At 42.1% G+C, this 24,397-nt stretch overlaps 1 protein-coding gene across 1 annotated transcript in view; it reads right to left on the bottom strand.

The window, feature by feature from the left end:
* TRHDE (thyrotropin releasing hormone degrading enzyme) overlaps positions 1-24,397 on the bottom strand; it is a 452,112-nt gene that overhangs the window by 386,336 nt on the left and 41,379 nt on the right. The window contains exon 2 of the mRNA XM_072146727.1: positions 13,955-14,228. Within this exon, the coding sequence (XP_072002828.1) occupies positions 13,955-14,228 (274 nt within the window). The remainder of the gene's footprint in view (positions 1-13,954; positions 14,229-24,397) is intronic.

Here is a 24,397-nt window from a genome sequence, read left to right as displayed (position 1 = left end):
GCCTGAAGACAAGTGGCGCGGACATCGGGGGAGCAGCGCTGCACATCGGGGCCACCGGAGGGTGAGTATATAAGTTTATTATTTTTTAAGTATTTTTTACTCTTTACAGCTGGATATTGACTCGTGTATAAGCTGAGGGGACGTTTTTTAGCACATTTTTTGTGCTGAAAAACTCGGCTTATACACGAGTATATACGGTACTTGTTTTTAACCCATAGGCGCACCAGGACGTTATAGTACGTCCCCGGGGCTAGATGCTTAGCGCACGGGGACGTTCTATAATGTCCTGCTTCTGGCACCGGCTCACGAACGGAGCCGGTACCAGAAGCAGCGGCTGTCAGCTGTCTAGTACAGCTGACAGCCTGCGCTGCGCTAACACCCGCGATCGGAGCCGGCTCCGATCGCGGGTGTTAACCCCTTACACGCCGCGGTCAAACATGACCGCGGCGTGTAAGGGTGTTTGCGCTGTGGATCGGATCCCCCGTGCCGCTTACCGGGGAAATCGATCCACTTCTGGGCAGCTCCGAGGACTGGCATGTGCCCCGGAGCTGCCCGGTCTCCATGGCAGTCAGACCCCTTCCGGGTCTGACTGTAAACTGTCTGAGCATGCGCAAGCTTGCTCAGACAGTTTACACTGCTCTACAATAAAATAGTATTGTAGAGCAGTGTATTGAACTTAAACCAGTGATCAGAGCATCACTGGTTCAAGTTCAAGTATGTATAAGTAAAAATATGCAAAAACACTTAACACTAAATAAAGTATAAGAAAACACAAAAACACAAAAAACCCCGCATATTTGGTATTGCCGCGTCCGTAACAATCTGTATAATAAAACAGAATCGTTACTGGACCCACACGGTACACGTCGTAGAAAAAAAAACGCAAAAACGTTCTGAAAAAAGATAATTTTTAATTAATACCCTATAAAAAAATGCTCTAAAAAGTAATTTAAAAAATGTTATGCACTACAAAATAAGCCCACTAAAAAGAACAACTCTTCTCGCAAAAAATAAGCCCCTAACCAGATTTGTCATCCGAAAAATAAAAAAGTTATGCATATGAAAAGATGGTGATGCTAAAATGAACAAGATTTTCTCCAAATTGGTTTTTATTCAATACAATTGAATAAAATACACAAAACCCCCACATATTTGGTATCCCTGCATCCGTAACAATCTGCATAATAAAACAGAATCGTTATTAGATCCGCAAAGTGAACCCCGTAAAAAACAAAACAAAAAAAAGCTCCAGAAAAAAGATCATTTTCAATTAATACCCTATAAAAATGCTCTAAAAAGGGATTTAAAAAATGTTATGTACTCTAAAATAAGACCACTAAAAATAACAATCCTTCTCGCAAAAAATAAGCCCTTAAACAGATTTTTTGTGAGGCGAAAAATAAAAAAGTTATGCATATGAAAGACGGTGATGCTAAAATTAACAACATTTTTGCCAAATTACTTTTTATGCAGTAAAAATGGGAAAAAAATAAAAAATCTATATAAATGAGGTCTTTTTGTAATCGTGGCGACCCATAGAATAAAAATAATATACTATTTTTATGGTATGGTAAACAACCAAAAAAAAAAACCCCATAAAAATCTTCCTGAAAAGTGATGATTTTCATTTCCTCCACCAACAAAGAGTTAATAAAATCTCACCAATTAGCCTATAGATTCCCGCAAATTACGTACCAGTAAAGTGCATCTCATGTGGCAAAAGAAATAAGCCCCTATAGGTCCACATTAAAAAAAAGAAAAAAATTATAGCCTGTACAATGTGACATAGCAAATCTGATCTGGATGGCGCCTCCTTCCCTTCTATGCCCGGCCGTGCGCCCATACAGCAGGTTACCACCACATGTAGAGTATCTGTGTACTCGGGAGAAATTGGGTAACAAACTTTGTGGAGCCTTTATTCATTTAATCCATTTTAAATGTTTAATTTTCCACCCAAAATGGGTGTATTGTGAAAAAATATTACAATTTGCAGACTGCACCTCCATTTTGTTTTAACCCCTATAAAACACGTAAAGCGTTAACAATAGAGATGAGCGAACACTAAAATGCTCGGGTACTCGTTATTCGAGACGAACTTTTCCCGATGCTCGAGTGCTCGTCTCGAATAACGAACCCCATTGAAGTCAATGGGAGACTCGAGCATTTTTCAAGGGGACCAAGGCTCTGCACAGGGAAGCTTGGCCAAACACCTGGGAACCTCAGAAAAGGATGGAAACACCACGGAAATGGACAGGAAACAGCAGGGGCAGCATGCATGGATGCCTCTGAGGCTGCCTAATCGCACCATTATGCCAAAATTATGGGCAACAGCATGGCCATGACAGAGTGACAGAATGAAGCTAGATAGCATCTAAAACATCCAATAATTGACCCTGACACTATAGGGGACGGCATGCAGAGGCAGCGGCAGCAGGCTAGAGAGTGTCATGGCGACATACCCTAAATGGACTCAGGCTTCAAACCAATGGGTGGCAGAGAGGAACCAAAGGAGGTGAGCAAGAAGCGCTCAAATAATATCGGTACATGATAAAAGTTTGCCAGTATATTTTGTGGATTACACAGCAGGGTGGCGACAAAGTTAACATGGAAGCCATGAAAACAACCCAAAATTCTGCCTGACACAGCTCGTTTGATAAGGGGACCATGTATGGAGGCAGTGAACTAGTAGTAGATTAAAGGTGCTGCAGTTAAAACTATGTTAGTTGGATCTTGGCATGGAGCTGGCGCTCCGCTGCCAGGCGAGCTTTCGCCAATCCAAGCCCCTGTCTATAGGCTACTCCCCAAACAGCACTTCTAAGAACCTTTTGTATAAGATCAAGTGTAGTAGCGTTCTTATAAGTTTAGGATATGGCGGGTGAGGGGAATGTAAACAGATGCGCAAGAAGCGCTGAAATAATATCCCTAAATGGTAAAAGTTTGCAAGTATATTTTGTGGATTACACAGCAGGGTGGCGACAAAGTTAACAACTTTGATGTGGAATGCCCTGTAATAGCTCTTGGGCGGTGTGCCTTTTATCGCCTAGGCTCAGCAGTTTCAGCACCGCCTGCTGTCGCTTAGCGACGGCACTGCTGCTGTGCCTAGAGCTACCGACTGATGGCGCCATGCCCACGGATGGTAATTCGGAGGAGGTGGAGGAGGGGTGGGAGGAGGTATAGTAGGCCTTTGAGACCTGGACCGAGGTAGGCCCCGCAATTCTCTGCGTCGGCAGTATATGACCAGCCCCAGGGTCAGACTCGGTCCCAGCCTGCACCAAGTTAAGTGTAGTAGCGTTCTTATAAGTTTGGGATATGGCGGGTGAGGGGAATGTAAACAGATGCGCAAGAAGCGCATGATGCGCATGGAGCTGGCGTTCCGCTGCCAGGCGAGCTTTCGCCAATCCAAGCCCCTGTCTCTAGGCTACTCCCCAAACAGCACTTCTAAGAACCTTTTGTATAAGATCAAGTGTAGTAGCGTTCTTATAAGTTTAGGATATGCCGGGTGAGGGGAATGTAAACAGATGCGCAAGAAGCGCTGAAATAATATCCCTAAATGGTAAAAGTTTGCCAGTATATTTTGTGGATAACACAGCAGGGTGGCGACAAAGTTAACAACTTTGATGTGGAATCCATGAAAACAACCCAAATTTCTGCCTGACACACCTCGTTTGATAAAGGGACGATGTATGGAGGCAGCTATATGGACGACTTTTGGAGGTAGCAATGGAGACAACGTGTGGAGGCTGCTATGGAGACAATTTAATTTGGATAGTGCCTGTATGTGGCAGTCCCAAACATTTTTCAAACCAGAGGAGCAGGTAGGTGGCCCTCCAGTAAAATGGGATAGATTGAGTGCCTGTATGTGGCAGTCCCAAAAATGTTTCAAACCAGAGGAGCAGGTAGGTGGCCCTCCAGTAAAATGGAATAGATTGAGTGCCTGTATGTGGCAGTCCCAAAAATTCTTCAAACCAGAGGAGCAGGTAGGTGGCCCTCCAGTAAAATGGAATAGATTGAGTGCCTGTATGTGGCAGTCCCAAAAATTGTTCAAACCAGAGGAGCAGGTAGGTGGCCCTGCAGTAAAATGGAATAGATTGAGTGCCTGTATGTGGCAGTCCCAAAAATTGTTCAAACCAGAGGAGCAGGTAGGTGGCCCTGCAGTAAAATGGAATAGATTGAGTGCCTGTATGTGGCAGTCCCAAAAATGTTTCAAACCAGAGGAGCAGGTAGGTGGCCCTCCAGTAAAATGGAATAGATTGAGTGCCTGTATGTGGCAGTCCCAAAAATTGTTCAAACCAGAGGAGCAGGTAGGTGGCCCTGCAGTAAAATGGAATAGATTGAGTGCCTGTATGTGGCAGTCCCAAAAATGTTTCAAACCAGAGGAGCAGGTAGGTGGCCCTCCAGTAAAATGGAATAGATTGAGTGCCTGTATGTGGCAGTCCCAAAAATTGTTCAAACCAGAGGAGCAGGTAGGTGGCCCTGCAGTAAAATGGAATAGATTGAGTGCCTGTATGTGGCAGTCCCAAAAATGTTTCAAACCAGAGGAGCAGGTAGGTGGCCCTCCAGTAAAATGGAATAGATTGAGTGCCTGTATGTGGCAGTCCCAAAAATTGTTCAAACCAGAGGAGCAGGTAGGTGGCCCTGCAGTAAAATGGAATAGATTGAGTGCCTGTATGTGGCAGTCCCAAAAATGTTTCAAACCAGAGGAGCAGGTAGGTGGCCCTCCAGTAAAATGGAATAGATTGAGTGCCTGTATGTGGCAGTCCCAAAAATTGTTCAAACCAGAGGAGCAGGTAGGTGGCCCTGCAGTAAAATGGAATAGATTGAGTGCCTGTATGTGGCAGTCCCAAAAATGTTTCAAACCAGAGGAGCAGGTAGGTGGCCCTCCAGTAAAATGGAATAGATTGAGTGCCTGTATGTGGCAGTCCCAAAAATTGTTCAAACCAGAGGAGCAGGTAGGTGGCCCTGCAGTAAAATGGAATAGATTGAGTGCCTGTATGTGGCAGTCCCAAAAATGTTTCAAACCAGAGGAGCAGGTAGGTGGCCCTCCAGTAAAATGGAATAGATTGAGTGCCTGTATGTGGCAGTCCCAAAAATTGTTCAAACCAGAGGAGCAGGTAGGTGGCCCTGCAGTAAAATGGAATAGATTGAGTGCCTGTATGTGGCAGTCCCAAAAATGTTTCAAACCAGAGGAGCAGGTAGGTGGCCCTCCAGTAAAATGGAATAGATTGAGTGCCTGTATGTGGCAGTCCCAAAAATTTTTTAAAACAGAGGACCGGGTAGGTGGCCCTCCAGAAAAATGGAATAGATTGAGTGCCTGTATGTGGCACTCACAAAAATTGTTTCAAACAGAGGACCGGGTAGGTGGCCCTCCAGAAAAATTAAATGCATGAAGTACTATAGCAAGAGCCAGTGGGCCCTGTCAAAAAATAGCCATTTTCCTCTGCTTTACTGTACAAAGAGGAGGAGAAGGAGGAAAATGAGGAGGAGGAGGAGGAGTGGATCAATTATTCAGGTTGAGCTTCCTTCACCTGGTGGAGATTGGAAATTCTGAGAAATCCAGCCTTTATTCATTTTAATAAGCGTCAGCCTGTCAGCGCTGTCAGTCGACAGGCGTGTACGCTTATCGGTGATGATGCCACCAGCTGCACTGAAAACCCGCTCGGACAAGACGCTAGCGGCAGGGCAGGCAAGAACCTCCAAGGCGTACAGCGCCAGTTCGTGCCACATGTCCAGCTTTGAAACCCAGTAGTTGTAGGGAGCTGTGTGATCATTTAGGACGATGGTATGGTCAGCTACGTACTCCCTCACCATCTTTCTGTAAAGATCAGCCCTACTCTGCCGAGACTGGGGACAGGTGACAGTGTCTTGCTGGGGTGACATAAAGCTGGCAAAAGCCTTGTAAAGCGTACCCTTGCCAGTGCTGGACAAGCTGCCTGCTCGCCTACTCTCCCTCGCTACTTGTCCCGCAGAACTACGCACTCTGCCGCTAGCGCTGTCAGAAGGGAAATACTGTTTCAGCTTGTGCACCAGGGCCTGCTGGTATTCATGCATTCTCACACTCCTTTCCTCTCCAGGGATGAGAGTGGGAAGATTTTGCTTGTACCGTGGGTCCAGGAGAGTGAACACCCAGTAATCGGTGCTGGAATAAATTCTTTGAACGCGAGGGTCACGGGATAGGCAGCCTAGCATGAAATCTGCCATATGCGCCAGAGTACCAACGCGTAAGAATTCACTCCCCTCACTGGCCTGACTGTCCATTTCCTCCTCCTCCAACTCCTCCAACTCCTCTTCTTCTGCCCATACACGCTGAACAGTGAAGGACTCAACAATGGTCCCCTCTTGTGTCTCGCCAACATTCTCCTCCTCTTCCTCCTCATCCTCCTCCACCTCCACCTCCTCCGATATGCGCTGAGAAACAGACCTCAGGGTGCTTTGGCTATCAACAAGGGAATATTCTTCCCCCGTCTCTTGTGACGAGCGCAAAGCTTCCGACTTCATGCTGACCAGAGAGTTTTTCAACAGGCCAAGCAGCGGGATGGTGAGGCTGATGATGGCGGCATCGCCACTGACCATCTGTGTTGACTCCTCAAAGTTACTCAGCACCTGACAGATATCAGACATCCACGTCCACTCCTCATTGTAGACTTGAGGAAGCTGACTGACCTGACTACCAGTTCTGGTGGAAGTTGACATCTGGCAGTCTACAATCGCTCTGCGCTGCTGGTAAACTCTGGATAACATGGTCAGTGTTGAATTCCACCTCGTGGGCACGTCGCACAACAGTCGGTGAGCGGGCAGTTGGAGGCGGCGCTGCGCTGCCCTGAGAGTGGCAGCATCTGGGCTGGACTTCCTGAAATGCGCACAGATGCGGCGCACCTTTGTGAGCAAATCAGACAGATTGGGGTATGTCTTGAGGAAACGCTGCACTATCAGATTTAACACATGGGCCAGGCATGGCACATGTGTCAGTCTGCCGAGTTGCAGAGCCGCCACCAGGTTACGGCCGTTGTCACACACAACCATTCCCGGCTTGAGGTTCAGCGGTGCCAGCCACAGATCAGTCTGCGCCGTGATGCCCTGTAATAGCTCTTGGGCGGTGTGCCTTTTGTCGCCTAGGCTCAGCAGTTTGAGCACCGCCTGCTGTCGCTTAGCGACGGCACTGCTGCTGTGCCTAGAGCTACCGACTGATGGCGCCGTGCCCACGGATGGTAGTTCGGAGGAGGAGGTGGAGGAGGGGTGGGAGGAGGAGGAGGCATAGTAGGCCTGAAACACCTGGACCGAGGTAGGCCCCGCAATCCTCGGCGTCGGCAGTATATGAGCAGCCCCAGGGTCAGACTCGGTCCCAGCCTCCACCAAGTTAACCCAATGTGCCGTCAGCGATATATAGTGGCCCTGCCCGGCAGCACTCGTCCACGTGTCCGTGGTCAGGTGGACCTTGTCAGAAACGGCGTTGGTCAGGGCACGGATGATGTTGTCTGACACGTGCTGGTGCAGGGCTGGGACGGCACATCGGGAAAAGTAGTGGCGGCTGGGGACCGAATACCGAGGGGCGGCCGCCGCCATGAGGTTGCGAAAGGCCTCGGTCTCTACTAGCCTATAGGGCAGCATCTCCAGGCTAAGCAATCTGGAGATGTGCACATTAAGGGCTTGGGCGTGCGGGTGGGTTGCACTATATTTGCGTTTCCGCTCCAGCGTCTGGGGTATGGAGAGCTGAACGCTGGTGGATGCTGTGGAGGATCGTGGAGGCGACGATGGGGTTTTTGTGCCAGGGTCCTGGGCAGGGGGCTGACTAGCAGCTGACACAGGGGAAGGAGCAGTGGTGTGCACGGCCGGAGGTGAACGGGCTTGTTGCCACTGAGTGGGGTGCTTAGCATTCATATGCCTGCGCATACTGGTGGTAGTTAAGCTAGTAGTGGTGGAACCCCTGCTGAGCCTGGTTTGGCAAATGTTGCACACCACAGTCCGTCGGTCATCCGGTGTTTCCTTAAAGAACCTCCACACTTCTGAAGATCTAGCCCTCGCCGCAAGAGCCCTCACCACGGGAGCTTCACTAGTTGACAGTGGCGCTGATGCACCAGCTCTGGCCCTGCCTCTCCGTCTGGCCCCACCACTGCCTCTTCCAACCTGTTCAGGTCGAGGACTCTCCTCCGTCTCAGAAGCACTGTGTTCACCCGGCCTCTCAACCCAGCTTGGGTCTGTCACCTCATCATCCTCCGATCCCTCAGTCTGCTCCCCCCTCGGACTTCCTGCCCTGACAACAACTTCCCCACTGTCTGACAACCGTGTCTCCTCATCGTCGGACACCTCTTTACACACTTCCACTACGTCAAGAAGGTCATCATCACCCACAGACTGTGACTGGTGGAAAACCTGGGCATCGGAAAATTGCTTAGCAGCAACCGGACAAGTGGTTTGTGACTGTGGGAAGGGTCCAGAAAACAGTTCCTCAGAGTATGCCGGTTCAAATGCCAAATTTTCCTGGGAGGGGGCAGACTGGGGGGGAGGAGGCTGAGGTGCAGGAGCTGGAGGAGTGGGGATTTCGGTGACATGGGTGGACTGCGTGGAAGACTGACTGGTGGTGGACAAATTGCTCGAAGCATTGTCAGCAATCCACGACATCACCTGTTCGCACTGTTCTGGCCTCAACAGTGCTCTACCACGAGTCCCAGTAACTTCAGACATGAACCTAGGGAGTGTAGCTCTGCGGCGTTCCCCTGCTCCCTCATCAGCAGGTGGTGTCTCACCCCGCCCAGGACCACGGCCTCTGACCCCTGCAGTAGTTGGACGCCCACGTCCCCGCCCTCGTCCTCTACCCCTAGCCCTCGGGTTAAACATTTTTAAAATGAGAGTTATAACTTTTTTTTTTTTTTTACTTCTTTTTGTTTTTTTTTGTGTTTTTTTTTTTTTTTTTTTTTGTGTTTTTTGTTTTTTTTTGAGTTTTTAAAACCAAACAATCCTATCCTATTGCTATGGCTATTTTCTAGCCAAGTATCAAAGGAAGCACACTACTATGCCAGATGAGATGACACTGAGTTATTGCCTAATAGAAATCCAACCCCTACTGAATTTTGCCACTTCGGCCTTTGCTATGGATATGTGCGCCACTAAGCGCAGAACACAGCGGTCGCAAGTCTCACTACAAATTGCTCAGAATTGGCAAGTACATGCACTGCAGAAACTACAGCCACCAGCAGATCAACCAGAAATCAAATATATAGAACGCTACTGTAGGCTTCAAGAAGCTGTTTGTATTCTCCTATGGCTATTTTCTAGCCAAGTATCAAAGGAAGCACACTACTATGCCAGATGAGATGACACTGAGTTATTGCCTAATAGAAATCCAACCCCTACTGAATTTTGCCACTTCGGCCTTTGCTATGGACATGTGCGCCACTAAGCGCAGAACACAGCGGTCGCAAGTCTCACTACAAATTGCTCAGAATTGGCAAGTACATGCACTGCAGAAACTACAGCCACCAGCAGATCAACCAGAAATCAAATATATAGAACGCTACTGTAGGCTTCAAGAAGCTGTTTGTATTCTCCTATGGCTATTTTCTAGCCAAGTATCAAAGGAAGCACACTACTATGCCAGATGAGATGACACTGAGTTATTGCCTAATAGAAATCCAACCCCTACTGAATTTTGCCACTTCGGCCTTTGCTATGGATATGTGCGCCACTAAGCGCAGAACACAGCGGTCGCAAGTCTCACTACAAATTGCTCAGAATTGGCAAGTACATGCACTGCAGAAACTACAGCCACCAGCAGATCAACCAGAAATCAAATATATAGAACGCTACTGTAGGCTTCAAGAAGCTGTTTGTATTCTCCTATGGCTATTTTCTAGCCAAGTATCAAAGGAAGCACACTACTATGCCAGATGAGATGACACTGAGTTATTGCCTAATAGAAATCCAACCCCTACTGAATTTTGCCACTTCGGCCTTTGCTATGGATATGTGCGCCACTAAGCGCAGAACACAGCGGTCGCAAGTCTCACTACAAATTGCTCAGAATTGGCAAGTACATGCACTGCAGAAACTACAGCCACCAGCAGATCAACCAGAAATCAAATATATAGAACGCTACTGTAGGCTTCAAGAAGCTGTTTGTATTCTCCTATGGCTATTTTCTAGCCAAGTATCAAAGGAAGCACACTACTATGCCAGATGAGATGACACTGAGTTATTGCCTAATAGAAATCCAACCCCTACTGAATTTTCCCACTTCGGCCTTTGCTATGGATATGTGCGCCACTAAGCGCAGAACACAGCGGTCGCAAGTCTCACTACAAATTGCTCAGAATTGGCAAGTACATGCACTGCAGAAACTACAGCCACCAGCAGATCAACCAGAAATCAAATATATAGAACGCTACTGTAGGCTTCAAGAAGCTGTTTGTATTCTCCTATGGCTATTTTCTAGCCAAGTATCAAAGGAAGCACACTACTATGCCAGATGAGATGACACTGAGTTATTGCCTAATAGAAATCCAACCCCTACTGAATTTTCCCACTTCGGCCTTTGCTATGGATATGTGCGCCACTAAGCGCAGAACACAGCGGTCGCAAGTCTCACTACAAATTGCTCAGAATTGGCAAGTACATGCACTGCAGAAACTACAGCCACCAGCAGATCAACCAGAAATCAAATATATAGAACGCTACTGTAGGCTTCAAGAAGCTGTTTGTATTCTCCTATGGCTATTTTCTAGCCAAGTATCAAAGGAAGCACACTACTATGCCAGATGAGATGACACTGAGTTATTGCCTAATAGAAATCCAACCCCTACTGAATTTTGCCACTTCGGCCTTTGCTATGGATATGTGTGCCACTAAGCGCAGAACACAGCGGTCGCAAGTCTCACTACAAATTGCTCAGAATTGGCAAGTACATGCACTGCAGAAACTACAGCCACCAGCAGATCAACCAGAAATCAAATATATAGAACGCTACTGTAGGCTTCAAGAAGCTGTTTGTATTCTCCTATGGCTATTTTCTAGCCAAGTATCAAAGGAAGCACACTACTATGCCAGATGAGATGACACTGAGTTATTGCCTAATAGAAATCCAACCCCTACTGAATTTTGCCACTTCGGCCTTTGCTATGGATATGTGCGCCACTAAGCGCAGAACACAGCGGTCGCAAGTCTCACTACAAATTGCTCAGAATTGGCAAGTACATGCACTGCAGAAACTACAGCCACCAGCAGATCAACCAGAAATCAAATATATAGAACGCTACTGTAGGCTTCAAGAAGCTGTTTGTATTCTCCTATGGCTATTTTCTAGCCAAGTATCAAAGGAAGCACACTACTATGCCAGATGAGATGACACTGAGTTATTGCCTAATAGAAATCCAACCCCTACTGAATTTTCCCACTTCGGTCTTTGCTATGGATATGTGTGCCACTAAGAGCTAAACACAACGGTAGCAAGTCCCCCTGCTAATTCCTCACAAAATGGTAAAAGATGCAAATTAAAATAAAAAAAGTAGAACGTTATTGTAGCCCTAAGAAGGGCTGTTGGGTTCTTTGAGAATCACTCCTGCCTAACAGTAAGCTAATAGAACGCCCTAACGCTTTCCCTGACCAGCAGCAGCTCTCTCCCTAGCGGCATCCAGAGACAGAATGATCCGAGCAGCGCGGCCAGCGGCTAGTCTATCCCAGGGTCACCTGATCTGGCCAGCCAACCACTGCTATCGACGTGTAAGGGTACCACGTCATGCTGGGTGGAGTGCAGAGTCTCCTGGCTTGTGATTGGCTCTGTTTCTGGCCGCCAAAAAGCAAAACGGCGGGAGCTGCCATTTTCTCGAGCGGGCGAAGTATTCGTCCGAGTAACGAGCAGTTTCGAGTACCCTAATGCTCGACCGAGCATCAAGCTCGGACGAGCATGTTCGCTCATCTCTAGTTAACAAACTTCTTAAAAGTGGTTTTTCATACGTTGAGGTGTGTAGTTTCCACAATGGGGTAATTTACGAGTCTCACTATTATTTAGGCTTCTCAGTGTCAATTAGAAGTTGAGCAGGTCCATCTAAATACAGGTTTTGGTGATTTTACAAAAAATGTGAAAAATGATACCTAAATTCTGAGCCTCATAACATTCTAGTAAAATATGTGGAATCTTAAAAAACCATGCCAACATAAAGCAGACATTTGGGAAATGTAAGTTATGAATTTATTTGGGAGCTATGACTACCTGCATCAAAAGTAGAGAATTTAGAATGTTGAAAATAAAGAATTTTTCCAAATTTTTGCCAAATTTTGTTTTTTTTCATAACTAAACACAAAAGATATCATCCAAATTTTTAAACTAATTTGAAGTACAATGTGTCACGAGAAAACAATCTCAAAATCCCCTGGATATCTCATAGCGTTCCAAAACTATAACCACTTATAGTGACACAGGTCAGATTTGAAGAATGGGGCCGCGTCCTTAAGGCCAAAAGAGGCTGAGTCCCGTAGGGGTTAAATTTGGGAACTTATGCCCATTATAATTTTCTTCTATAAGTTTCCACACATAGTGGGGATTATTTATTATTGTTTGTGTTCTGTCTCCTCCTGAAGTATGCAAAGTACATGCAACTCTTTTCATTTTTGTGACTTTTTGGCAAAAAGTTGCATTAACAGTCAGCAGTAGAGAAGAACATTGCAGACAGATTTATTAAAGGGCCAAAACCACTATAATAAACTTGACATACAGCAGCTCCAAAGTCTTAAACTATCCCTAAAAGTCTACCTAATGATGAATAACCCACAATATCACAATTTTTTAATTGGAAATGGGGCTTTTACATTTTTTTACTTGTCTTGTCCTCAAGAAAACTGGCGGAGAATGTTAATTCCCCCCTTCCATTGATATGATACCACAAAAGAGCTTTTGGGTATGAAAATATATCCTTTCTCATCTTTTACCTTGGCCTAACACTTATAATGGCAAACAGTATAATTGCATTTCATTCTATTTTGCTTTAATGGTTGGTTGCAATTGTACCAACAATTCTGCCCCACAAATAGATTTCATTAATTTACCCCACAAAAATTATGTAGAATAAAATTGCATCATGAAAGTTAACAATTCTATGTATTTGGCTTTTACAAAAAAAGAACATCTTTTGTTATTTTTTACTATATGGTACCATATAGACTTGAGTATAAGCCGACTTGGGTATAAGCTAAGGTACCTAATTTTAACACAAAAGACTGGGCAAACCTATTGACTTGAGTATATGCCGAGGGTGGGAAATGCATTGGTCACAGCCTCCCAGTATATAGCCAGCCAACCCCCTGTAGTATATAGCCTGAAAGCCCCTGTAGTATATAACCTGCCAGCCCCCTTTAGTAAATAGCCTGCCAGCCCATGTAGTATATATCCTGCCATCCCCCTAGTATATAGCCTGGCAGTCCCCTGTATTATATAGCCTGCCAGCCCCATAGTATATAGCCAGCCTGCCTCCTGTAGTAAAAAAAAAAATTAACACTGTATTCACCTGTCTGGCGTCCTCTGTAAGTCCTCTTCTTCTTCCGATGATTATGTGCCTCCTCAGGTCCTCCGGGTCCTCTTCGGGTCCTTCCGCCCATCTTTGGCTCCTCATTGGGTTGTTCTGCTAATCTTCAGGTCTTCACGCTCGGCCATCACACAGAATGACATCAGCTGCTTGCCGACATCATTGTTTGTGAGCTGCCGGCATCGCAAGGGGACCCGAAGAGGAATGTAATGACCCAAAGAGGACCTGAAGAGGAGCGGAAGAACCAGAAGAGGACTCGAAGGACCTGAGGAGGCACTGGAGCATTGGAAGTAGAAAAGGACCTATGGGCGGAAAGGTGAGTACAGGTTTTTCAGAACAAATTTTGTGCTGATAAACTCGGCTTATACTCAAGTATGATACTTCAACTTATTACATTTTACAAGTACTAAAAATTCACATTACATAAAATGTAAAGATATACTTACTACAACACCACTGCGAGTGATAGCTTCTCGGTATGTGAAGTTGCATACAGCCCATGCAAGATAGTATGTTGACATTAATGGAGTCTGTGAGAAATGGTCCGTAACCCATCCACCCTCTTCAAAAACTGAGGTCTCCACTGGCATATTGGACAGTGACATATAAGACGTTTGATGTCTGATACTTATTTTGAATGTTGCCTTGTAAATAGGTTCATCAAAGCATGGAAAGGCTTTTCTGGCATGAATAGGGGAGAACTGGGTAACTCCAAGTGACCTAAGAGAAAAGATAATGAACCATTTAATATTTGGATAAGGAAATCATGTAATGATAACAATAATTATATAGATGATATATAAAAAGACATTTAAATATTTAAAAGGAATAGACTGATTATTCATACCATAATCTATTTAACAATCTCAATAAAAAATTTGGTTGATTCCCATGAGTAATCAATGAAATTTTGTCTTTATTCTGACTCATACATAAAAGATTCAGTCCTTCCCTCAGGTAGCTATGCACTTAATAATTATAGGTTATGCTTATTATTGTGTATCTGGTTTTGGTATCTTATGTGATTTGGGATATTTCTATTATACTTCAGTATGTGCATATTGTGATAACACATGGTAAAGTAGCATACTCAGGGCTAAATTGGTTGTTACACATTGGGGTGTTTTACAATTACTTGTATGCCTTGTTTTCTGGTGGAAAAATGAAATTCTTGGTGCACAGCCAGGAACTGGTTATGTTATATAGAATTGTTTCCCTAAATCCCTTCCTCATCCAATCCCTTTCTTTTCTTGATTGAATTTGATGGACATGTGTCTTTTTTCAACCGCATAAACTATGTAACAGCAGCTTTTTATCTACGCACACTACCCTCACATCAAGTGTGCATGGAGTGGCCTTGGATGGGTTATGAGTGGGTTGAGCCATTTCAGGGACAAAAGACTAGGTTCTTGGAGCAGCCTTTAGCTGAATTCTATGCAAGATCGGACCTGGAACAGAATTCACTCATACCCAGAGCTTCCTACCATAACAGGCACATTGTGCATCAACAGGGGGAGCTATGATTAAGGATCGAGAAAGTCAAAAGTGCATCAAGCAGGCTATATGGACATTTAAAATCCATGGAGTGTGGAAAAAATAAGCACTATCGGGGCGCCAATTAGATACTCCACTGAAACAAATATAGTGTCTAGGATATTAAATTTATTGTTAAAACAAGCCAAAATACAAAAAACATGGATAAATATGATAAAGGACAAGTCCTATGACGCGTTTCGGGTGCTTGGACCCTTTTTCAAATATGGACAAGTGATTAAGATAACAACAATTACAGGGTTTATATACATTAATTGAGAAATACCTGATGTCAGGTATTTCTCAATTAATGTACATAAACCCTGTAATTGTTGTTATCTTAATCACTTGTCCATATTTGAAAAAGGGTCCAAGCACCCGAAACGCGTCATAGGACTTGTCCTTTATCATATTTATCCATGTTTTTTGTATTTTGGCTTGTTTTAACAATAAATTTAATATCCTAGACACTATATTTATTTCAGTGGAGTATCTAATTGGCGCCCCGATAGTGCTTATTTTTTCCACACTCCTTGTATACAATACTGGTGGTCACCACGGCTACCGGTCCGTTTTGAGCACTGGGAGCGACTATTTACTCCTTTTTGGATTCTAGTGTCATACCTCTGGATTTAATTTGGAGCTCATACTGAACCCCAGGTTGGGGTTATCCATGCATACCATCAAGGATTTCATAAGGTGAGCACATTTCATGTGTATATTATCCTCCGAAAACCCAGACGATATTACTCGAGGCGCCGTCCTCTGTACCTTTCCTTTTTTTTTCTTGTTCTTGTGTCACATTTAAAATCCATGTCATGCTTATTCCTGTGTTGCAATGCTATGATAAAATAAAGCTAAGTTTGGAATATGAAATATATCAGTGATGGATTTTGCCTTTACTTATTTGTATTGCCCCAACCAATGAATCCAGGATATATGTGCACCCGGCAGATGAGCTGACAAATCTTGTGTTTTTAGGGGGAGTATCATGACTGGCCCATGATGCACCCACTCATGATGGATCCCCATTGACTTAGATTGATGTTTTTGAATTTGTTGCTACAGTTTTCATGTTGTATTACTTGAAAATGTCTTTTTAGAGAGAATAGATGCTCGCTGTCTCCTTTCTTTTTAATTAACACTACAAATTTGGTGTAATTCGGATGCCCTAATACTCACCTAACATAAATCTTATGGTAGTATTTTGTCATTAAACAACAGTTCACAATTATTTGCTAACCTTCATATGGGCCTTTCAGTATTTATAGTGATGTTTTTTTCACAAATATTAAAACCAAAATGTGTTGCTATGAAAACAGTATAATTCAACAGATGAAGAAAAAATATAGCACAGCAATAAATAAATATCAAGGTCATTTATCTGTATTCAATATTTCTCGTGGTATGTCACTCTAATTAATCTGAAGCTACGTTCAGCTATCCCACAAATGTCATGCCATATGTTCACAGACAAAGCCCTAAATTACTTTCATCCTCAACATAACTGAATTAATGCTACAAATGCTAAACAATATTACAGAAATATATCTACTAAGCACACATCTTTGCAGTAAATTAATATAAGTTAGTAATAAAACATATGCCAGTAAAGGTCATTGGTTAATAACAAAATCTAAAACATAAAGCTGTAGTAGTCAATATTAATGCAGAAAATTACAGCATTCTAGTTTACTCCAAAAATCAGGTCAATTTTCTATGCTTCAATTGATATATTCACCCACCATGACCCATCTTGTATCTACAGTGGCTTTATCTATTTGTCTTGTATTTAATGTGCCTGTAGAAAGCTGCGATAGAGAATTTAAAAGAAAAAAAAAGTGCTGAGGGGTTAAACATCAAATAACCCTTCAACACTGCTCCTCCAGATTTATAATATTCAATTCTGTTTTCTGTTTTTTTGAATTGGTAAAATTATAAAATGTAATAACTGGCATGGCAGCATTTTGTAAGTGAATCTATAGTGCCCTACCCCACATTATGGGGCACATTTCCTAAGAGTAGTGCAAACTTCCCTAAAAGCAGTTTGCCTGTGTGTAGTGCAGTGTGCTCCAGATAATGGATTTCTGGCGCCCTTCCTCATGAATCAGGAATCTGCACTGCCTGGATAGAGTTCACCAACTTTTTTTTTCTGCACCTTTAACATAGAGCATGCAACACAATTCTGTCAGAATACTGCACCGTCCGACTGAGCTCCACAACTCCCCCTAATTTGTGTGTCGCATGATTCCTTGTGCGGCTACGCCACAAAAGGGTTGCGCGTGACACAATTGTGGTGTAGACACTTCTTAAATTCCTGTACAAGCAGTTTGCACTAAAAGAATGTGCAAAGTCCGACAGAAAACTGGCACAAGGGCCTTAGTAAATGTGCCCCAAAATGTAAACAAAGTTTCTAAAATTTCTTTTATTCACATAGTAACAGTTAAAAGGGTTACAAAACAAGTATAAAACTTTGCAAAGGAAAGCATTCAGCACTTGAACTTTACAATCTGATAATAAATAGTATCACTAAGCTTCAATATAAAAGGAGTAAAACAAGGGTAGCATTAATAATTGAAAGCACAATTCACCACCAACTCTGCACAGCCAGGTAAGCAGACAAGTAGTTTATTACCATCCCAAATGAAAAGACAGGCTACTGGAATTGTACTTAGGTTCTGTAATGAAAATGAGAATTCTTTTTCTATCAGTCAGTGTCATGATAAGCTTCAGCTTAATTTGATTAGCATCAAATCCAAAAGAAACAGCATTTTGACCTTAAGCTACTCTATTAGTACAAAAATCCATATTTAGCCTCCAACCAGTAGAAGATTCATTGCTTATTCCTGAATCAGCATGTTTGCTCAGAAATAAAAAATCACTTCAGTACATAAAAAGTCAGGATATGCCACAGTTCAACTTCCTGGTTTTATGTATCTTTCTCAAAAGCACAGTCTTGGTATTAAGCAGAATAAAAATGTTTTCTACAGTTTAAGATAATTTCTGAAATACTACAATAAATAAAAGCTTTAAAAAAAGTAAAATATTTATGAAGTGAATGGAACATTTAGTTCTATGTACCAGGAAAATTTCCTTAACAATATTAAATGGCATGTAAAAAGAACAGCAGTATGTAAACGTTATTTGCTATCAACAAAAGTGTGGGCTCAAACTTTACAAGATGCCAAATACAATGGGATGCAAAAGTATTGATACCCTTTGAACTTTTCCTCATTTTTAAATGTTTTAACAACTACAAACTTAAATGTATTTTATATTTTAAGTGATGGAACAACACAAAAGGGGTCATTTATCTTTAGTCAGGACATTTGTGTTTTTTTCTTTTTCTGGGTTTTGGAGTTGTTTCAATTATCTTAGAGGTTGCTATATCAGGCATGTGTGTCTGCTAGTTTTTTGCGCCTTTATTTGTATAAAGTCGCACAAAAGTCACAAATTCTTCTGTAATCCCCTTTTAATGTTTAGCCTAAGCTGCTCAGGGCTGGAGTTTATTTTCACCATTTTACCAAAATTTTTGACTTTTTTTACATTCACATTTGAATTTTAAGGATATATCAGAAAAATATATGAAAAATGTTTGCTCATCTCATAGTCACAAATTTTGGTACAAATATGTACATAGGAGAAAAAAAGAGAAAAGCCTAAGATAAATGGCATGGCAGTCTTGGCTGGATACAGGGGTCTTGGCATGGCAGACTTGTTTGGATACAGGGGTCCAGGGATGACAGGCTTTGCTGGATACAGGGGTCCTGGCATGTCATGCTTGGCTGTATACAGAGGTCCAGGCATGGCAGACTTGGCTGGATACAGGGCTCCAGGCATGGCAGGCTTGGCTGGATACAGGCTTGCAGGGATCCAAGCATGGCAGGCTTGGCTGGATATAGGGGTCCAGACATGGCAGGCTTGGCTGGATGCAGGGGTCCAGGGATGGCAGGCCTGGCTAGATAGAGGAGTCCAGGCAGGTAAGACTTGGATGTATACAGGAGTCCGAGCAAGGAAGGCTTGACAGGATACCGGAGTCCAAGCAAGGCAGGGTGGTAGGCAAAGATTCCCAAAGCTGGTTCACAGCCAGACCTCTGAGTAAGGTACCAGTCAGTATAATCCACCCTGAGATACCTGTGAAGCAGGATCATATGAAACTCTAGGGAAACACCAACAGCCCTGAGCATAATTACAATACTTACTTGTGATTTACAAGCCTGACCACTGAGGGTCAGAACACTTTTACAGATTTTCGTAAATTAAAAATCTAAATAGTGTGGTATGCATATGTGTTTAAGCCCCTTTTAAGCATATGCCATTTAATAAATATAGTACATCTGTATGTAATTTATTCTCAATGTAGCTACAGTTGTTTTGTGAAAACCTCAGATGTTTGTTAGAGTGCATTTGTGAACAATCAGCATCATGAAAATCGTGAAACTGTCAAAAAACTTAGGAATAAAGTAGTGGCATAGTATATGGCAGGGTAAGGTTTAAGGCAACACATTGGTCTCTAAACTTCTCACAGGGCACTTTTAAATCCCTCATCAGTACAAAGAAGAAGTATGGCACAACTAGTAACCTGCCAAGACATGGTTGTCCACCTGAACTGACAACCCAGGCAAGAAGAAGCCAAGAAGAATGCCATTTTTTAAAGCAAACCATACGAATTCCTGTTTGCAGTTTGCAAAAACCTATCTATATTTGGAGCATAGTATAAATGTGGTAGAAAATGCACTGTTCATATAAAACAAAATGTAACTTTTTGGCCTAAATAACAAACACTATGGGGCATATTTACTAAGAACCCTGTGCCAGTTTTCTTTTAGACTTTGCATTTTCTTTTATTTGCAAACTGCTTGCACATGTATTTAAGAAGTGTCAGATCCACATATGTGTTGCAAGGAACTAATGTGTGTGGTGGCTACACTATACCCGATGCGACACAAATTTCTGCACATAACGGGGCGTTCCGGTGCACAGTCAAACCGTGCACCACTATTAGTCTGCACAGTCCAATAGATGTGTGTGCAATATCCCATATTAATGGTGCACTAAAAAAATTCATGCAGAACGGGTGCCACAGCTCCTGAATCTGGTGCCCTGCACACTTCATAGGCAAACTGCAAATAGTGCAGTTTGCACTGATGTTGATAAGTGTGCCCCTATGTGTGGACTATCCCCACCATGGAGCATGGTCAATTGAGTTGATGAGTAGATAGAGCAAAATGCAGACCTATGAGTGGCTGCAACATACTTGTGCTGTAGGTTTATGTGTTCAAAAAGCCCAGTAAAAGTCTGGACCCAAATTCCCTTGAGATCCCTGTTTTCTGGTATGGAGGGGGGGGGGGGGGGGCTGGAAGCTAGAGAATGTCAGAATGGATTCAATAGTTTTCTACCAGAACTTATAATTTATATGTGCCACACTTATGCATGGCCTGGATCACAAAATGGTACACGCCTTATGACATTAAGCTGCTGACCGGTAAACTGACTCATGTGAATGCACACAAAATGTTTTAAGGTAATTATGCAAGAACCTGATACAAACTCTGTAACTTTCATGTTGAATAAGCAGTCACTTAGCATACAGGGGGAGAGGGAGCTGTGAAGCAGATTAATATAGAGAGCTTATTTGCACACCTCCTACTCATAAAGAGGTGCTACAATACTCTACAATACTTATGTGCCACCCCTTCACCCCATACCTATCATCAACCAATATAATTTCCCACCTCTTATAATGCCCCCTTCCCACTTCCCCTTTGTTTTATCTAAACATGTCAAGCCATTGTTGTGTTTTTTTCTATTCCTTATCCCGATGTGTTTTAATTCGCTCATCTTACACCTTATCTATGCACTCGTGGATTAAAACCTCAAATGAATATTATGGTCGATGCCTACAATTACATTTTGAAACAAACATGATTAAGCTGTTAACTATTCTATTCCAGGTAGCTACACATTGCATTTGTTTTCTGCACTGAATGCCTTTCAACAGTTAGATGACTTTAAGACATGACGTTTATCATAGGTGAAAACACAGATAAAAATAGAACAAAGGAGGGTGGCACCTCGTCTGATAACGTCAACAAGATGTTGATAACCGGGTGAGTATGTAAAACTGCTCACCTGATTTACACTTGGCAATGTACAGAATTAAACCTAATCTGGGGTATGGTGTCCAAAGTGTGACGTTTGTTAATGCATCTCCCAGAGCTCCAGATTCAGTAACTCCAATAAAGGGAACCGGTGTGGTACAGTATAAAAATGAGACAAAAATGGGGGCTATTCTGGGGCACTAATAACCTGGTACGGTGGAGTGTCAACACCAGAGCAGCAAAAAACTGATTCAACTCACACGATACACTTATGAAGAACTTAATTTATAGTTTATATGAATTTGTAAAGTAAAATAAAGGAATTAACCATGCAATAAAAAAAAAAAATAATGCATATGAGTGGTTCTCCAAATGTAGTAAGGTGTTTCAGGATATACCCTTCATCAGACTTAGTTTGGCAAAAAAGTTTATCATCGGGGGTCATCTATATACATGGTTACCTCCACTCAATTCTCTGATGTGCCTGTTACAGAATATAGTTGGTTATTAACTCAGTTTTTAATGAGCACTATAAATAAAAGGTCTTTTGCAGACAGCTAATAGTTTTTATACTTTACATTGTCTATTTTTTTACTTTGTTTACACCACAATAAATGCCATAATATTGTCATATTTTTTGCACAGCTGCTGAAAGAAAAATTAGATTGTTTTGTCCAACTTTGCATCTATGATTTGTTATCTTTTCACATAAAAAATGTTCAAAAATGATCGAACTAAGGCGCAACACACTGTGAACTAAATGTCGCAGCAATGTCTAAAACTCTTGACAAATGTTGAGCAAGATACTTTAGATGCTTTTTGGGTACAAACTATGGAGGATTTTTGTTGTAAGCATACTGATAAGGGTTCACATTACATTTCGCATAAGCTAAGCATACACATTGGACAAGCACCCAACGTTTACACTTAGCATATACAGTGACAAATAGTGGCAGGCGGAGGCATAGTTGTTGCCTCCATCTAGCCACTATATGTTCTGTCCATCACAAAATGCAGGAAGGAAGCAAGCTACGTCTGAGTGACTTATGCGCTTAGCGAAGGTGATGGACTTCTATGGGGAGAAGCATTTTGCATATCTCCCCACAGCCCCACCGAGTGCATATGTCAGGCGGATGGACCCGGTGATGTTAAAGTCCATATTAGGACAGTGACATCACTGGGGAGACATCCCATTCATACAGTCGGATACATCTGTGCCATACATTGTGAGGTCATGTGTCCTTACAATGTATGGAAATTAACATGGTGGGAACCCAGTCTAATTTGCTCTATGTTTCAAATTGGGTTCTTGGGAAAAAATTGGCTTTCATCATGTTCTCATAAAGCTCAGTTTCTCTGTTTCTCTCAAGAACTTATATTCTTATTAATATGTGCTGTTTTCAGATATAATTTTTAAATTCTGACTTTTTCATTGTTATTATGATTTTTATACCAATTTTAAAGATTTGGTTTGTATTTACTGTGGGCTTTTAACTTTTAGTTATTTTCACTGAAAAATAGATTAGATATTCTATCAAAATAAATTGCAAGTACTCTAACAACTATACATATTGACAGATTTCTTTGCTAAATTGACCTGTACATTTCCTGACTCTGCAAGCCATTTATTGACATCTTGTGACCGCAAGGCCTCTTGCAATAAGCATGTTTCATTATTTTTTCTTGGAAGTGCATTACTTATTCAACCAAAAGTAAAACACTATTTACATTGCCACATGGCGCCAGGTCCCCCTGTTCTTGTTTCAATTAATCTTAGCAAGACTAGAGCAATTCCAAGCTTAATAGCTTGAACCTGTGTGTCAAATTTAAGGAACTCAATTAGCAAGTTTGTTATATATGGCTCCAACTGACATTCACTATTCATTTTTGATAACTACAATAATGTGTGGGTAGCAAAATGTTTGTGGTTGCTCCAAGACTCCATTTGACTTATGTCAAATAATTAAAACTATTTATGTTTTATTTAACAAACAGGTTAAACATAAACAGTAATTTAGAGGATTTAATCGGAAGGGACATTCCACATTTTAACCATTTCCAACCAAACGTCAAACCTTTTCTCTGTTTTAAATTTGGATTCTCTATCTTGGTCCCAGCATATGATCTTTTTCTTTGAAAGTTATATGAAATTGCATCTATGATGCAACCATTAGTGGACACAGGCTGTCTTTCAGTTTTGCATTTCAGTTTTGTCACTTCTTGCCATCCCAAATCTGTAGATTTGGACTTTCCGTTTCCAAGATGTATGTGCAGTTCTCACAACAGTGTGATTGATATGTAACCTTATTTCGGTCTATGATACACCAATGGACAGGTGCTTTACTGGGTAGCAGCCCAATCAAATACTAAACTATACTTTATCTAAATAATATACTAATTATCGGCAGGGGCTTCTGGGGCATGGATTATCCTTTGCTCCCACTACCTGCAGAGGCTACTCCATGCCCCAGTAGCCTTTGTTGATAATTATCATATTATTTAGATAAAGTAGTAGTTTAGGAAGTATTTTAAGATTAGGTAAAAATAAATAAGGGCTTAGCATGTTACTAGCCACCCACCATCAGATCTAGCTTAATAGGTAGATTTCTGATGGTAGGTTTCCTTTAAAATGCAACTCCATCATTTTAATTAACATCCTGTGTTATTGTATTATTTGTTTTTGCTTTATATTTTTGATACATAGTCTTAGGGATTATGAAGAACATCTATAGAAAACTGCAGGTAAAAATCTGATTTTATTCAAATTTTTCCTTTGTTCTCATCTCTGAAGCATGGAGTTATTGTAAATGTAATTTCTATATCAGGCTGAACTAATCATTTTGCTTGAATTCTGTGCAACTTGCTGAGTACCAACAGCAAATTACTTGTATAATTCAAGGCCATTAGTAAAAGATTACTACTTCTGTGCTATTTTATGTTTACTTAAAATTATTAAAAAGGTTTCTATGTAACAAATAAAAACCAAATCATACTGTGTTTCATACTTGAGGCAGTGAAAAATAATTGAAAAATGTTCTGCCTTACTGGTTTGTTTAAAGAAAATCTACTTTTTTGTATGACAGCTCATAAATACAGAGGACAGATTCAGAAAAATACATAATAGGTTCTGCTCTCATCTCCAGTATAAGTGTTATAGATAAGTGGAATTTTAAAAGGATTTAAATAATATCATACAGCAACATGTCTAGCATTAGGGGGGAAAGGAAGTGTTCCATCAGGAAACAAAGCACATTG

The sequence above is a fragment of the Engystomops pustulosus genome, chromosome 4, assembly GCF_040894005.1.
Source record: "Engystomops pustulosus chromosome 4, aEngPut4.maternal, whole genome shotgun sequence".
In the NCBI taxonomy this organism is placed as follows: Eukaryota; Metazoa; Chordata; class Amphibia; order Anura; family Leptodactylidae; genus Engystomops; species Engystomops pustulosus.
This window is presented reverse-complemented; position numbering and strand designations above follow the sequence as displayed.